General features: G+C 40.6%; 1 protein-coding gene across 1 annotated transcript in view; it reads left to right on the top strand.

Moving 5' to 3' along the window:
* The window catches only part of LYPLA1 (lysophospholipase 1), a 501,567-nt gene that overhangs the window by 331,812 nt on the left and 152,480 nt on the right, over positions 1 to 17,275 (top strand). The window contains exon 7 of the mRNA XM_044065511.1: positions 4,840 to 4,941. Within this exon, the coding sequence (XP_043921446.1) occupies positions 4,840 to 4,941 (102 nt within the window). The remainder of the gene's footprint in view (positions 1 to 4,839; positions 4,942 to 17,275) is intronic.

The raw sequence follows: 17,275 nt of genomic DNA on the forward strand, positions 1-17,275 counted from the left end.
TTCTTTACAACAGTTCTGTTGCTATTCACATATTCTTGTATGCTGTTTGCATCATAGTGATGCAGAGGCTCTCCTTTCTTTTCATGCCCCGTTCTCCTTTTTCTTGTCGAGTGCTTCTGTTACTTCTCTGGGAGTGTGAATCACAGACATAGCATAAGATTTTATTTGTATATTTTCGTCTTAAGGCAAGCTGCTTAAGCATTTTAATAAATAATTATGACCTTGCTCGATGTCATTGTAATGATTCTGCAGAGTACCTAGAATTTCTGTGCGATTGCCTGAATGATTTTGTACACATGCACCCTATACTTTTTGTACTGTGAAATCACATTTTTATTCCTAGCTTCTCAGAAGCCAAACAGTCCTAAATGTTAGCAGTCTCATTTTGTTTTCATATGTTAGCAACTTTTGAAAACTAATGCCACCCAGTGGCCAGAGGAGTTGGTGTATACACTGATCTCTTCAGAGCTATAAAAATGTCCAGTGTTTAAAAATGTTCTCTGACAAAATATTACATTGTGCATTGTTGTCTAAATTAAATTTACCACTCTTTCCATTAATTCTTATGATTTTTCTGACAATTCTGACCTGCATTCCTGTGTCAGTGGTTCAGAAGCATTTTCAGATTTCATTATTTAACTTTTCATTTCCATTTTACTACTCAAAGCTATGTGCTGGTGCTGTTTTCAGACTTTTCTTCAGCCACACGCAAATTCTTTTGAACATGTTTAATTTTTTTTCTAAAATGTGTAGAAGCAAAAATATTTTTCTAGCAAGATTCTGTAGCGTTGATTAAGTGAAGGACAGTGTTTTCCCAAATGATTATAGCCACACTTTTACTACATGCTCAAATTTCAGTTGCATGAGCAAGAGGCTAGGGTTGGCATAATGGTTAAGGTGTTTTCCTCACAGCCATAAGGTACATGGTTTGATTCTCACATTTGAGGGAAACTGACTAGACTTAAAATGTCCTACAAAGCAGCTAGCCTAGCACTTGCCTGTGAACCTGTGAGCATTCTTTCTAGACTGCATCTTTGTTACATTGCCACATGGTTCTGTTTTTCATGTTAATTACTTATTGCAGCACATCCCAGGCTTATTTCCTTATATACTGTCATTTTACTTGTACATTGTTCTTTCTACTAGTAATTTCACATTCTACAAATGTCTACAGCAATTCATAAGGTCAGACATGTTTCTCTTGGTATTCATCATGTGTCATAGCACAAAGAAGTTTTGGCTCTGTTTTTATCTCAGTAATGTAAGTACCTATAGTGGCTGTAGATCAGTGTTCTTAAAAAGAACTAATAAATGGCATATTCTTTCTAGGCCGATAGCAGTTCTTAGCAATAGCTTAATTTATTACTGTATCTTTCTCCTTCTTGTCAAGAAAAGAAATAAAAGCCTTTATGGCTTCTGCTGAAGCAGCATTCAGGAATATAGCTCAATATTTTCATACTTTTCTACTAATTAACATGCAGTGGAGAGTAAATCAAATGTACAAGTCCAGAGCTTCCAGTTTTCAGTCATATTTCCTTCCAGTGAAATTTCCTGTGTATTGCACTTGAGCTATATTTTCATTCAGTATTCCCATACACTTTAACTCTTGAGAGCAAAAAAGTATTTCTTTAGTTTTACAGATCTTTAGTTTTTGCAGATATTTCGTCACTTTCTGACAGCAGGTCATGCCATGTTAGTAGGCTTCATAAGCATAGCTGATGTAGTTTCACCTGTGGAAGAATTGACTTCATGACATGCAAGTCAGTTTAGCTGTCTCATTATCCTTAGTACTTTATATGCATGTGGTAGCCCTATAGGGCTGCCATTTTCTAGCTGATGTTCATTTAATTGCTTTTTTTAGGGGTAGAGCTGGGAGCTTCTATTGATGACTGCCCATGAAGGCCTGGGTGGTTTCGGTTTGGTAGCCTGAATGTCAGTGCAGTGTGTTGCCCAAAATTTGAACCTTATTCCATCTTCTGAACAAGACTAAAGTCACATTTTCACTGCTGTAGCATGCCTGAAATGTTTGGATATTGTTCTGCACTTTGATGAATCTGGTGACAAACCTGCAACACATTTTGAACTTTTTCCATTTGTCAGTCCCATGTCTCAAGACCCTTGTACAGATGATCAGTTTGCACTGAATTTTGAAAATGTCTTTTTTTTTCCATGGCCTGTCATATCACTGTTAGCAGATATCTGCCCATGAAGGGGTAGCTTACATAGTCTACTTGATTCTGTCATTAGTCTTAATTAATTGAGGCTAAGGGTAGGACACCTAGGCATTTTGACCATCTGGTCTAGTTTCTTCTGAGCCTTCCTGTTTTGCAGTTTAGCACCCAGTCTATAATATACACTTTCCAAGCAAGCTTTATGTGGAGTGGTTACTTGCCTGTTCAGATTTCTATATGATAATGTCATGATGTTCACTCCCCATTCCTTCCGTATTCCCACCTGGAGCTACACTTTCAAATGTCCGGATTGAATCTCCTGAGGTGTGGGATTCTTCTCAGTCATTCCTGTCACCATCAAGGGAGTCATGGATCCTCCCCTTCTCCTGCTTGGTGCATCTGGCAGAGAGAGGGAGATTCAAGTTGTGTTCTCTTGTCTGTGACTCTCTATTTTCCTGTGCATCATCTCATTATGTCACTTGTTGTTGTCTCTCATTACAGAATTCAGAGTGGGAAATCACTCTCATTGTTGGCATTTATTTGTAGCCTTGTTGGACATGGATTTTAACTCCCAGTCCTGTAATGATGTATCATACTTCCTCATTCTTGGGCAGGACGATCCATCGTGATTTAGCTGACAGCTGGCAATGCCTCAGGGACTGAACCAGGAGTGAGGGAAAGGACCAGTGGGTGTGGAAGCTGCTAAGAAGCTTTCTATTTGGTGTTGCACCTGGAAACTTCTGTTTTTGTCACTAGTCAGTTGCAGATATCTTTTAGGTTTCAGATGCCTGTTTGCTAGGGTCCCTGTGAAGAATCATGGTCAGTCTCCTAACCATATTTCCTTATGAAGGGCAGGACTGTATCCCAGCTTTGAATGCTTGAACAATTTCTTTGGGAGTACTGTTATCCACTTCAGGATGCTTGGACTCCCAAGTTCAGTACTGTCTGCCATAAGGTTTTGTGCTGAAGTTATCTTTGGGCTAAACTTCCCTCCTAGTGGCTGTGCCTCTGCAAGGAGAATTATATAACATTGGGCCTACTGTTGTGGAAATCTCCTTTGATCCCTTTCTGATATTGTGTTCCCACACCTTGATACCAGATCTACTTAGAATGTGATTTTGATTTTGTTTATCTTGAGCTAGTCAGCTCATCTCCCTTTTATCTGTATAGTAGAAACCAGAAAGGAGAGAAGACCCCCTCAACTCCTTGAAGATGTTTTGAAAAAATATCTCTGCTGGTTTACTTAAACAAATCAGTGGTCCATCTCCTTGGCTGTGGAAAAAAAGGGGCCCTTATTTGCCATTTAGATGCTTCATCGTAGATTGACAGCTGTATTCCCATCTCTTTCAAGTGACTTCTCTGTCTGGCGTTTACTAAGGTCAAAGGTTACCTCACTGTAGGGAGCAGCTGCTTCCTTTGCTAGTTTTAAAATGGTTAGTTTAGATGTTAGTACCACTGACATTTTTGCAGTGCTTCCTTTTTGTAGGTGTTATTGTCTTGATTGTGGCTTCAGCAGTCATGCCTCTTTTGGCAGGAGCAAATTCTAGGACTAGCACACATTAGTTCTGTTCTGGTATGATTCTTTGGTTTCTTCCACTCTGGCATCTTACTGCCTTGGATTTATTTCCACCATGGAACCTATGAAGGAGGTTCCTTGATGTTAGAAGTAAAAGGAATGCATCAGTTGCTCAGTGATAGAACCCTCCGTGGTGGGCCACTAATACCTCTCTACCATCACTGTGTAGCTGGGTAGACCCTTCAGTCAGCATCATTTGTTGAGGTTCCCTGTAATGTGTATATTAGAATATGACTTGTTAGTGGAGTAGGGGTTATCACGTCTTTGTTACATTTTCAGTTGCAGAAAAGCCTTGCTGACATTACAGAGAGGAATGGCAGGTGCAAAGGAAGAGCTCACTTGTAGTTAATGGATTAGATTACATTTTGAATTATTTGTATATGGCCATTCTAAAGTGCAGAACTCCCAAAAAAGATGCAGAAATTTGACTTGTGGAAGGGATGGTCCAACCATAGTCCCCATCAAGAGGACAGTAAGTCCTCTTACTGATTATCTAACATAATGAGAAAATGCTTGTACTTTTAAAGGAAGTACTCTCACACAACAGAACTACACGTAGCTAAGTAAGTTTGTATGAATCTAAACATAGATTGTAAAAATGGTCAAGGCCAAAAATTGAGTATCCAGCCAAGGGGATACTGTAAAAACTGATTGCATGTTGTATTTCTAAATGCATTTTAATGGTTTGCCTCTAGCTTTGTGATGAATCTTGGCATTTTCTGGCACTCAAGTTTACCAAATGTTCTAGCTTCCTAAGTGTTAGTGTTTTGTCTAACCCATCTGAGCATTTTAGTAACAATTCTGACAACAGACAAGCAGAGCTAATTCAGAAGCATGGGTGTTTCAGATGAATTCAAAGAAGTGTTGACTCTTGAAATTCTCCTGATGTGTAAACTGACAGTGGAGAAAATGGCACTTGCTACAGATGTGTAGTTGAATTAATGTTATAATTGTGTCACTATGTAGTTTCTACTAACTGAATTGTATACTGATCCTTTTTCTCCGTACTAACTGAATTGTATTGTGATGCAATTTTGTTCCCCTAGGGAGAAATCTGTTTTTATCCTTAAAGTTGTTTGAATTGCCTTACAGGGTGGGGCATTATCCTTGTACACAGCTCTAACAACACAGCAAAAACTGGCAGGTGTGGTTGCCCTCAGTTGTTGGCTTCCATTAAGAAACTCTTTTCCACAGGTAACAAACATAATATACTTAAGACCACATTGAATGAACTGTTTGTGTAGCCCCTTAACTTGTAATATATGCCAAATATGATTTTGTCTTGCAAATTAAAACTAATGACATTGGATTTTATGCAATTGTTTTCCATTTTTGCTATTTGTTGTTTGTATATGAAAGCCTGTGTCTCGAACAGGATTAATCTTTTTAACATTTTCATGACTTTTTCAGGGATTGTTACTGGCAGTTATCTGTAACACCCTCTTGGATTGAGTTCAAACCCTAATGGCAAGAGAAAATATGCATTTTAAATTTTAATTAAAAAAATCAGTCTTAAAAAGTCATTTTTGTACTGCAACATCTACAAAAGAGTAAAACAATTTGTTTTATACAACAGAACATACTCCCTTGAGGCCTAAATTCACGCCATCATATCTTTGTTTAGTTGTCTTTATTTTTCTCTGAAGTGAGACGAATGTTGCATTTTTTTCTGTTAACTGGTTAGTAAATGTTGCAGTTTCTCAATAAACAAAAGGCCATTCTGCCATGAATTTCACACTAATTTCAATTGGCAATATCTGTCTACTGCTTTAACATATTCTTAAGAAATTTTCAAGGCAAGACCCTTGAATAGTCTTATTAATTTTGTCCAACATGGTGACTTTTAGGGAAGGCATACTGCAGAATCCTCAAATGTGTGCTTGTCAGTTAGAACATGTAACATGTGCACAAATTGCTGTAACATGTAAAAATGACATATGAGAAAAAAATATACTTTTAGTTCTCCTTTCATCAGAGCACACTAGTTCTACAAGTCTTATATCTTCTGTGTTAGTCAACCTGAAAAATGCACAGTGTGCATTTTGTTGCAAAACAAATGGCAAAAACAGAACTAAAATGTCAGTGTAAGGCTACTGGTAGCACTTAACAGTAAAGGACCAGTAATCATGTAACATATATTTCAGAGTAATATGTCATAAAACACAGCTGGATATTCCACATTATCATCATGTATTATACTTCACTGCATATGAGTCTAAACTGGAGGAGGATGTCATAAGTCCAGCGTCAAAAGAAATACATTCAGGAAAAATAAGTAGGAGTTTTATTTCTGATGTAAAGGCAACTCAACAAAGTGTTGTAGACCATTAGTTTATTTAGTGTACTGACCAGAAGTTCAACACAACACCTGTAGTGGAAATGAAGTATAATGCAAAATATCAATCTGTGACAGTGAGCACTTCTAAAACAGTGGATCCATTGTTGCCTCTTTTGCCCGATTCAGCATATCGGATGTCAGATACCACCAGGTCCAACTGCAGCACTGAATTTGAACCTTCCATGGTTCCAGGGCTCTGAATCTTCCCCTACCCATAATTCCCTAAATTCAATTCAGGTACCTCAGATCTCATTGGCTGCTTGAAGACTGCAGATACGTTTTGAAGGATTGCATATCCCTTCAAAATATTAGCATTTTTTTTATGTTTAATAGCTTTTTATAGCTTATTTATTGGTTCTCCCTGTACTCCTCGTCTACCAAGAGAGATTTTTGTTTTTCTCTCAGTGCTGTTAGGTAGAACTTTGGAGTGTAGTAGGTGTTATTAGCTAGTTGGCTGATGGTGTTTTGTCTTTAAGGAGTTGGATACAGTATATATTTGTCTTCAGTGAATTACATACATACATATACATATATATGTATATATATATATATATATATATATATATATATATGTGTGTGTATATATATATATATATATATATATTGTGTGTGTGTGTGCGAGTATTGGACTTCCATTCAACAGTAAGTTTGAAAGTATGTATGATCAGGAAGTTATTTCATTTGGCACACCGTGTGACTACAAGTCATTTTAATCTGACCAATATCGTTCATGATGAATATCACAACTCATTTACATCTCAAATGTGATTGGTGCAAGAAAGTTTTTAAGTAATTTTAGAATTTTGAATTGTTAGATCTGAGGAAGAGTTTTATTCGAAAGCGTTTATCCTGTTTTATGCGTATGTATCGTGTTATATGCATTTTATTAAAGTTCTTCAATTATGTTTAGTGCCATGGTGAGTTTGGTATTTTGTTTTTTGACTTCCATACATACATTCCAGTATCAACCTTTACTAGTCAGGATTATTCTTTGTTTTGATTTCATTTTATGTATTCTCGGAGATCGGCCACACATGGCAGAAGGTGTGGATAGTACCATCAAACTGGATTATCATCCAAATGTGAACATAGAATTTGATGCGAAATCTAACCAGAGTTATGCGGAATTCTTTACTACACTTGACTCTAGATGACACACATGATCCTGCACAGAGGAAGATGAACGACCATGAAACGTTCCTTACAGCTTACAGAGGTTTGGAGAATTCGCTGTGCAAACTGAAAAACTTACAGTGACAGCAGCTTCATCTGGAAGCATGCCTCTATCCCAAGGTAATCCCAAGGGGTCTGAGAGTTTTAGTCATGCCCACATACAGTTCTTAATCAACCTTGAAACAAGTTTAAATTATGTCAGACTGCTGATAGAATATTTTAAGCCCATATAAATGATCTGCTATCAGAATTGGAGCAGCAAAAGAAGGAAATAGAAAGCAGATATGTTACTGATGTGTTTGTGAGTAAATTGGATGATCTATATAACAATATTGCAGCATTTGAAACAAGGTTGGAATGAACTAAGATAAAGAAGTTAAAAAGGGAGTTCCTTGATATCAAAAATGGAAAGATTTTTACATGGCCAAAGGATAGACCTATTGATATGAGTAAGGTGAATGATACAGAGAGTGCTGATAATACTAAACTGAATAAGGAACCAGAGGCATTAGTTGGGAAAGATCTATCCATTACTGAGGAGAATCCATTTGACAACAAAACCTCTGTACAGACTCGTAATAAAAAGTTAATCAGGCAGTCTGATTATTAACAAGATGCCAGCTTAGGGGCAAGATCCAACACTCTCACTGCTTCTAAAGATATATTTATGGCAAAGAGAGATCAATCATTGAGCAGAGGCAGGAAAAGGAGAAAGATCTGCATGTAGCATGAGCTAACACAATGAATGCTCAACATGATTTAGTTATAAATCTTAGTCATGAAGAGCATATTGATGTTCTTCATGTTTCACTGTTGCAGTCATCACACTTGGGTCATGTTTCACTGTTGCAGTCATCACACTTGGGTTATCCTGCCAGGGGTAGCCCTCAGTCGGCCCGAATACCAGAGGCTTAGTATTTCTGCGTCGGTTGCTGTCGCTCCAGGACTGACGACAGGTCATCAGTGGTATAAAATCAGGCAGCCGACACCATTACATCAGTCTTTCTTGCCGAGGAGCCCGAAGCAGAAGCAGTTCGCACGAGTGCCGGTCAGCCGCTACCTGAGTTTTCATTTCAGAATTGAAGTTGAAGTCTTCTAAAGCTAAGTACCCCGTTGGGGATCCTTTTTTCTTGCTCTAACCGATGTCAGAAAAAGTTAACAATTGTCTTACCTGTGGAAAGCAAATACCACACCGAGATTTCTATTCTTACTGCATCACCTGTTTAGGCCCAGACCACAATGTCCCTCCCTGTTGGTTTTGGGCTCTGTTCAAAGCCAGAACTATACATCGTCTGGCCCTTATTGTAGCCAAATATATTCGCTCTCTATCTCTGTATTCCGAAATGGCTTCGGTAAGCCGTCCGACTACTGAGCTTCTGAAAAAACGTAAGGATAAAGACAGAGACTGCACAGGTCCAAAACTGCTGACTACTCTTCCATTAAGCTAGTTGCCAGTTCACCAGTCCTCAGTGAGTCACTTTCATAGGTTCATAGGTTCATAGATTAGTACTACACTAACTGCCCTTGCGAGCCATTTTAAGCCTAGCCAATTACCCTTGTGAAACTCAAACCCTGCACCTTGTGCTTGCAAGGCAAACACCTTAACCATTAGGCCACCCTCGCAGCCCCTGATGCCCACTTCTGTGGATTCGCAGGCCGCTACCGAGACCCGTTCAGAGTCCGGTATGCCACGAGACTCTTCTTTGACTAAGAATCCTGCAGATGTCTCTATCTTGGATGGGTCCGGAGCTGCTGAGCTGGCACCGGCTTCCGAGGAAGTTCTTCACACTACCGATACTCGACACAAACCGACCACTTCTTTCGCGTCTTCAGTTCTTTCTAAAACTACTGAGTTTCTAAGGCCCAGGGTACAAACTATGCCTAAAAAAACAACTATCCAAGCTCAAGCACCTGCTTCCATGCCTCAATCTCAAATGCTTAAAATGTTGGAAGACCTCATCTTGCTTATTAGGAGAAGCCAGCCTACCCCTTCCCAAAGAAAAAGAGACTTGTCCCCAGCAGTTTTATCTGACCAGGAGTCCGATGACTCTGAGGTTTCTGAATATGAAGACATGCAACCCTTGTCTGCTTATGAGGATTCAGATGCAGAGGAATCCATTCCTTCTGCCTCTCCTCCAGAGGATTTTTCATTTGGTGAAAACCTACATACTTTAAGGGAGCATTTCCAATGGGAGTGTCAGGACTATCCTCGGTCCAAAAAGGGACTCGGGGAATTCTTAGCTTTACCACAGCACAGACCTTTAGACATTCCTCATGTCCTGGATGTTGTGGATGATGTTTTTATGGAATCCAGTTTAACTCCTGACACCCTTCCTCTTGCTCCCAGGAAGCCTGACAGGTATTACAGAGTCCCTGACTCTCACAAATTTATTTTCAGAAATCCTACTGCGGACCCAGAGGTCATATCCCGAAGACCTAAAGGAATAAAAGCAACCACAGCTAAGAATCCCACCCCCTCGGACAGGGATTCCCAAGCTTTAGACAGATGGGATAAAAAAGTATACACCTCTGCAACTCTTGCCATTAGAGCACTAAATTGTCAGTTCCACATGCTGAAATACCAGCAACATACAGTGGAACTCCTTAAACAAAAAAAAATCTACCTTTCCGGCTTGTGCAGAAAATAACGAATTACAGGAGGTTATGCATTCTGCAAGCCAAGTTACTAGACACACCTTGCAATGTGGCTTTGATGCCCTGGAAGCATCCTGTAGAGCAGCAGTCACGGGTTCTGTACTTAGAAGACATGATTGGCTTAAGGAACAGGCCTTGCCAGACCATGTCAAATCAAACCTATTGGATGCACCATTGAACAAAGACAATTTATTTGGCACCAAGGCAGAAGAGGTCTTAAAGATGGAAGAAAAAGCTAAATCTATGCAGACAGTTAAAGACTTCTTTAAGGTCCAGCCTCCAAGGTTCAGTAGGCATTGCCCCTCCAAGCACTGGTCTTTTCCAGCCCCCTCAAGACCAGCTCAGACAAGACCTAGGGGAAGCAGACCCCCCCCAGACAGCAGTCCCAGGGAATGCAGAGATCTAAGCAATGGGATTCCTGCACTTCAAAAACAGGGAGTGCTATGCCACCCCCTTATGGAAAGAACTCACAATGACTTTACAGCTCCACCCCTTACCTCTGCCCACCGGCCTGTACCCCTAAGAGGAAAACTGTTCTCCCATGCCAAAAACTGGATCTCTATCACCAACGACTGATGGGTTCTCAACATAGTGTCCCAGGGATACAAATTTTATTTCTACACTCTACCTATCCCAAAAGGGTTCCCAGATCTTCCTCCAAACCAGTGGGCAGAGGCACAAAACCAAGTCCGTTCCCTGCTCTCCATGAGGGCAATATAGCCTGTTTCAGCAGACCAGATAGGCCAATGTTTCTGTTCCAGGCTTTTCCTGGTACCCAGAAAAGAGGGCACCTGGCGCCCAGTCCTCGATCTATCAATTCTAAACACCTTCCTGGTGATACCAAAATTCAAAATGCTCACCCTCCAGCAGCTTCTTCCTGTGCTATCCAAGAATGCTTGGTTAGCCATCGTAGACCTAGAGGAGGCTTATCTACACATCCTAATCAGGGATTCCTGCAGGAAATATCTCAGTTTCAGAGCAGGATCTATGCACTTTCAGTTCTCTGCGCTTCCCTTTGGCTTATCCACTGCTCCCAGAGTTTTCACAAAATGCCTGGCTCCAGCCATTGCTTTTTGCAGACAAAGAAATATTAAAATTTATCCCTACTTGGATGACTGCCTGATTCAGGCAGACAGTCAGGAAAAGCTGTTACAGCACTTGACCTTTGTAAAGCACCTACTGACCTCCTTGAGGTACACTATAAACGAAAAGAAATCCTAACTAGTACCCACTCAGAAAATTGTATTCCTGAGTGTAAGCCTGGACACAGCTTCCCAGATGGCATTCCTTACTCCAGAAAAACAAGCCTATCTAACAGGCTGCTTCTCTCAACTAGCCACCAGAACTCCGTTATCCGCAAGGAAAATCCTGCAAGCTGTAGGGTTCATGGCATCCTGCATTCTACTCATTCCATATGCCAGACTGCATATGAGGAAACTTCAATGGTACCTAAAAAGCCTTTGGTGTCAACACTCTGAAGACCTGGAAACTGTCATACCTATGATACCCTATCTAAGGAAAGAATTTCTTTGGTGGGCAGCAGCATGCAACCACAACAAGGGTCTTTCCTTCTCACAACCCCACGCCACCCAGAACCTAACCACAGATGCATCAGATTATGCCTGGGGTGCACACTTGGATGGCAGGTGCATTCACGGCCATTGGAACCAAAATCAAATACATGTGCACATCAAACAAAAAGAGATGCTAGCTGTTCAGCACACTTTGACAGCTTTCAGACCCCTACTCTCCACCGGGCCTCTACTGATCAAAACAGATAACACCACAGTGATGTGGTATATCAACAAGCAGGGAGGAATTCACTGTTATCCCCTCTGCAGGATCGTCATGACCCTTTGGCACACAGCTTCAGCCATGCAGATTCACCTGCAAGCACAATTCCTGCCAGGCTCCCAAAACTCTCTGTCAGACAACTTAAGCAGAAACCTCCTAGACCCACACGAGTGGCAGCTAGACCACAGCACCTTCAACCTTGTAACCCAGAAATGAGGCACTTTGAAGGTGGACCTTTTTGCCTCTCACAACAATCACCAGCTCAGCAAATTCTACACCAGGGAACCTTACAGCAAGGCCTGGAAAGTGGCTGCCCTAGCCTTCCAATGGGTAATCCTCTCGATCTATGCATTTCCCCATCTACCTCTACTAGGGTACTACTCAAAATAAGAGAAGGAAAACCAAGAGCAGTCTTGATTGACCCAGACTGGCCACGCCAGCACTGGTACCCACTGCTGCACAGTCTGTCACCCCTGCCACAATGGCACCTACCTCAGATCCCAACTCTCCTCACCCAGCAGAACAGAGAATTCATGCATCCACAATTGCAGACCCTGAACCTGGCAGCCTGGCTTATTCCCTACCCTCTCCTCCAGTTGCCTGTCTAAGCAAGCAAGTCCAGGATGTTCTATGCGAGTCCAAACACTCCAGCACTAGAAAATCTTATGCTGACAAGTGGAAAAGGTATTGCACCTGGATCCAGGCTAAAGGAGCTGAAACAGCACAGCCCTCCCTACCTCTCATCCTGCATTACCTAGCAGACCTACTACACGTGGGCCTATCCTTCTCTTCCATTAAAATTCATGCCTCTGACATCACTGCTCATTACAGCACAGAGCCACCTCTCTTTTCTCACCCTATCATCAAACAGTTCATAAGAGGGACTAACATTTTAAGGCCACCCAGAAGAGCTCTTACCCCAGCTTGGGACCTTAACTTTGTGAAGGAAAAGCTCATGTTATCCCCCTTTGAGCCTGCAGCTTCAGCAGAGTTAAAATTCCTCTCTTGGAAAACAGCCTTGCTTCTGGCCATCACTTCAGCTAGAAGAGTTTCAGAGCTACAAGCACTTATGGCAGTAGAGCCCTTCATCATTTTTCAAGCTGACAGGTTCTCCCTCAGGACTAATCCAACTTTCATGCCTAAAGTGGTGTCCAGTGTGGCTCTCAACCAATCTATTCATTTGCCCACCTTTTTCCCTAACCCACAAAACAAGGGGGAAAGGATTCTGCATTCTCTAGATGTGCATAGACAGCCCAGATTCTACTTGGATAGGACTAAATCTTTTAGGAAAACTGACCAATTGCTAGTCAGCTTTGCAGCAGGGGCAGAGTGCAAGGCCATATCTAAATAAACAATCTCCAAATGGATAGCACACTGTATCCATTTCTGCTACAAATACCAATGGAAACCACCCCAAAGGGGGTCAGGGCACATTCCACCAGGGCAACCTCCACCTCTGCAGCTTTTCTCAGAGGGGTTCTTACCAGGGACATCCTGGAGGCTGCAACATATGGAGTTCTGTTCATACTTTCACCAAGCATTACCACCTGCCTGTCTTCTCCAAATCCAGGGCAGGCTTTGCAATAGCAGTCTTGTAGAGCACCCTAGTCAGCCCACAGTCTTCATGACTGCCTCCACCCTTTTTCTTCAGCTTTGGGAATCAACCCAAGTGTGATGACTGCAACAGTGAAACACGAAGAACATAGTAAGGTTGTGTACACTTGCCATAAAGGTAGATGTTCGAGTGTATTCACTGTTGCAGTCCTGGTTTCCCACCCTCCATCCCCCTTGTCTCTCTCTCTCTCTCTCTTCCTCACTCATTACAGGGATTTTTGGTATTTACTTTCTACTGGTGGTGTTCTTCCACCATAACCTAGCTCCCTATTTGGGGGCTCTTGGCATTTGGGACAAGAAAAACTGATGTAATGGCATCGGCTGCCTGATTTTATACCACTGACGACCTGCCATCAGTCCTGGAGTGACAGAAACTGACGCAGAAATACTAAGCCTCTGGTATTCGGGCCGACTGAGGGCTACCCCTGGCAGGATAACCCAAGTGTGATGACTGCAACAGTGAATACACTTGAACATCTACATTTATGGTAAGTGTACCCAACTGTACTATGCATAGATCTCCTTATTGAATAAGGGCCTCTCATTTCTACCTGCCATTCCTTCACAACTAAGCGATGTTTTGGTCAACTTAAAGTTATTCTGTAGAAACTTTATGTTAAGGAGTACCATTGGGAACAATGATGTTTACATGCACAAAGGTTTAAGAAAACAAGCACATATGTACTCAGAATATTGATGTTGTTGACACTTTTCTCAAAGTATGTGAAATGACATTACCAGGAAATTTATGCATGTGTACATGCACTTCCACAATCTTAACCAAGAAGAAAAGATAGCACTAAGAGACCTGCAACACAATAAGAACATAGTCATACACCCTGCGGATAAAGGAGGTGCTGTTGTCATCCTAGCTAGATCTTTTTACAGCAATAAATTGGTAAGTATGTTGACTGATCAGACAACATATAAAGTTATCAGTCACTTAAAAGTGAATCAAATAGTTAAAAAACGTAAGTGATACTTTACATGAGCTTCTAATAGGTCAAACAGTAAATCAGGATACTTACAAATTCTTTAAGGTTTTGCACCCTGTTATACCTACCATCAAGGGACTCCCAAAGATCCATAAGGGTTCCAGAGATCCTCCATTGCGCCCCATAGTTGGAGGTGAAGGTTGGGTGACAGAGCCTCTTTCCATATATATTGAGCAGGAGCTAAAAAAATGCATTTACACTAGCACCTACTGTGTTGAAGGATACTCGAGATTTCTTATGCTCTCTGTCTTCATTTATATTGATGTCTACAGACCTGCAACACTACCGTATGGTAGCAATGGACATTAATAGCCTATTTATAGTGATACTAAATGATTATGGTATCCAGGCCATTGGGCATTTTTTAAGTTATATTTATTATGTATAATACTGTGAACTGTGTTGGTGAATAACATCTTTGTATATGAAGACAAGGTATATCGGCAAAAATGGGAGGGTTGCCATGGGCACTCCCTGTGCAAATAGTCAATATTGTCTTGGCCCCGCTGGGAGCACGAACATATATTGAATAGTGAAGTTTTCTGTCCACATGTAAAGTATTATAAACATTTTGTGGATGATGTTTATATCATATGGGAGGGCACGATAGAAACATTGGAGAACTTTATTGTACATCTTGAAACAACTATGAGTTTTCTTAGATTCACCATGCAACAGTCAGATAGTAAAATAGTTTATAGATATCCTCCTAGAACTTTATGAAGAAGGAATTAATACGAGCATTTTTAATAAAGAATGTAAAAAGAATAACCTATTCTGTAATTGGATGCATCCAAGACATATACTGTACATAATAATATTCTCAAGGGTCAAATGTTAAGAAACTCCAGACTACATACAAGGGAGAAGGAGTTTGAGGAAGCAAATTTACTACTTGGACAACAGTTTATATCAAGGGGTTACAGAAGGAAGTTCTACATCAGAAGGATGAGACTGGAAAACAAAGAAAGCAACATGGAAAACCATTTTTTTCACATAAGGATGACCGTGCTATCCAAATTGAAAACAACAATAACAATTCGCACAATAGTTTGCATACTAGAGTTATTCTCACATACCCTAGTGATATCCAGTACGTCTGTAGCACTATAAGGGACAACTGGAAAATTCTGTTAAGTGATGAGAAGATAAGAGCAATAGTGGGTGATGCTCCAGCCTTTTCTTTTAGGAACAACTAGAATTTAAAGCAAATGTTATGCAAAGGGTCAGTTTTATGCAGTCATGCCCATTCGAATAGGACTGGAACATTTCCTTGTAGGAATTGCACATCCTGTAGATATATTTCCAAGTCCCAAGGTTTTATACATCCTCTCACCAATAATAGGCACTTTGTGAAATTATATGCTGATTGCACTACGAGGAATGTAGATTATCAGTGTCAACAGTACCATGGTTTCTATGTTAGTAAAACCAATAGGCAATTAAAAGAGAGAATATCCAAACACATCAGTGATGTTCACTTAAAAGACACCAAGAGCCCTTAGATGAAGCATATTTCGGAGAATGATTCCCACAATTTTTTTCCTGGTCTTACAAATTATATATGATAATCCTCAAGACTGGAGATAGTGTAACGGAGACTGAGGTAGCTGAAATGTACTGGATAGCTAATCTACAAGCTGGCATTCCTCCTGTACTTAATGCCTGCCTTCCACTCAAGCCAGCCCTGAAGAAAAACAGACACAATCTGTAATGTTCTGTAAATTGTGAATGATTCCCTGGATATCTGCCTTTGCATTGCACAATAGAAGAATTCAGATCTGCGCATTTAATCAGATTTAATTATTAATTGCATTGTTGGGGCCAGTCTACCTTAAAGTATCATGAACTTCTTGATTTACTGAGTGACAAATAGGTTTTGAACTCTATACTTTATTGGAGCACCTGAACATGGACTCATTCTGTTACTGGAACACGTCTGTGATTTGTATATTTAACAGACTGTTATGTTTAATTTTTGGTGTAATTTTCAGTTGTCAGTGCATCCACAAGGAAGCGTCACACAGCATTAATTGGTGATTGGATGAACTCCAGCCAGTTCACCAATGGCAGTATGTTTGAGTCATACTACAGAGATGCTTCCTATTGGCCAGTAGATGGGAATGACTGTGTCCTTTACTCCAATGGGAATGTGAGGAACGTGTTTCTGTTTTAAAATACCTTCTACTCTGATATTTGTTTTTGAATTGTTTCTTTAATGTAGATCTGATTGTTGATTCGTATTTAGTGTGAGCAGATATTAGAGTAGCAGCCTCTGATGGGAACATAGGTCCATATTCCATGATAGGCATCTTGGACTTGTTTTTGAACAAGATTTGTATGTGAGTTTTAATGAGGTGGTTTCTTTCTTTCCATGTTACAGTATTTAACATCTACTAGAAGCAATATATATGCTTCTTTGGGTACGATGAATGTTTGTGAGATTGATGCATTAATCTCTTGTGTTTGGGTTTTTCAACTAGCGGACTATCCAGTGATTTTTGAAGAACTGATGGGTGCTTTCACCATATTGTTTAGGTTCTCATTGGAATGCTGCTTAGATGTGGCAGGTTGACTGGATGAACATTAGATGTTCTTCGTGTTTCACTGTTGCAGTCTTCACCTGTGGGTTATCTCGGCTGTGGTAGCCCTCGGCTGGCCCAAATACCAGAGTCAGTGTTTTTCTGCGTGAGCTGCTGTCACCTGCAGACTGACATCAGATGGTCAGTGCTATAAAGCAAGGCTGCTGACACCATTACATCAGTCTTTCTTGCCATGAAGCCCATAGTAGAAGCAGTTCGCAAGTGTGCCAGTCGGTCACTACTAGAGTTCGGAACACAACTGAAAACGTTTAAATCTAAGTACCCCATTGGGGATCTCTTTTTCTTGCACTAACCAATGTCCAAAAAAGTTAACAACTGCTTCGACTGTGGAAAGCAAATCCCACATCGAGACTTCC

Source organism: Protopterus annectens, chromosome 3.part0 (genome assembly GCF_019279795.1).
Source record: "Protopterus annectens isolate FY-2018-M chromosome 3.part0, PAN1.0, whole genome shotgun sequence".
Taxonomy (NCBI): domain Eukaryota; kingdom Metazoa; phylum Chordata; order Ceratodontiformes; family Protopteridae; genus Protopterus; species Protopterus annectens.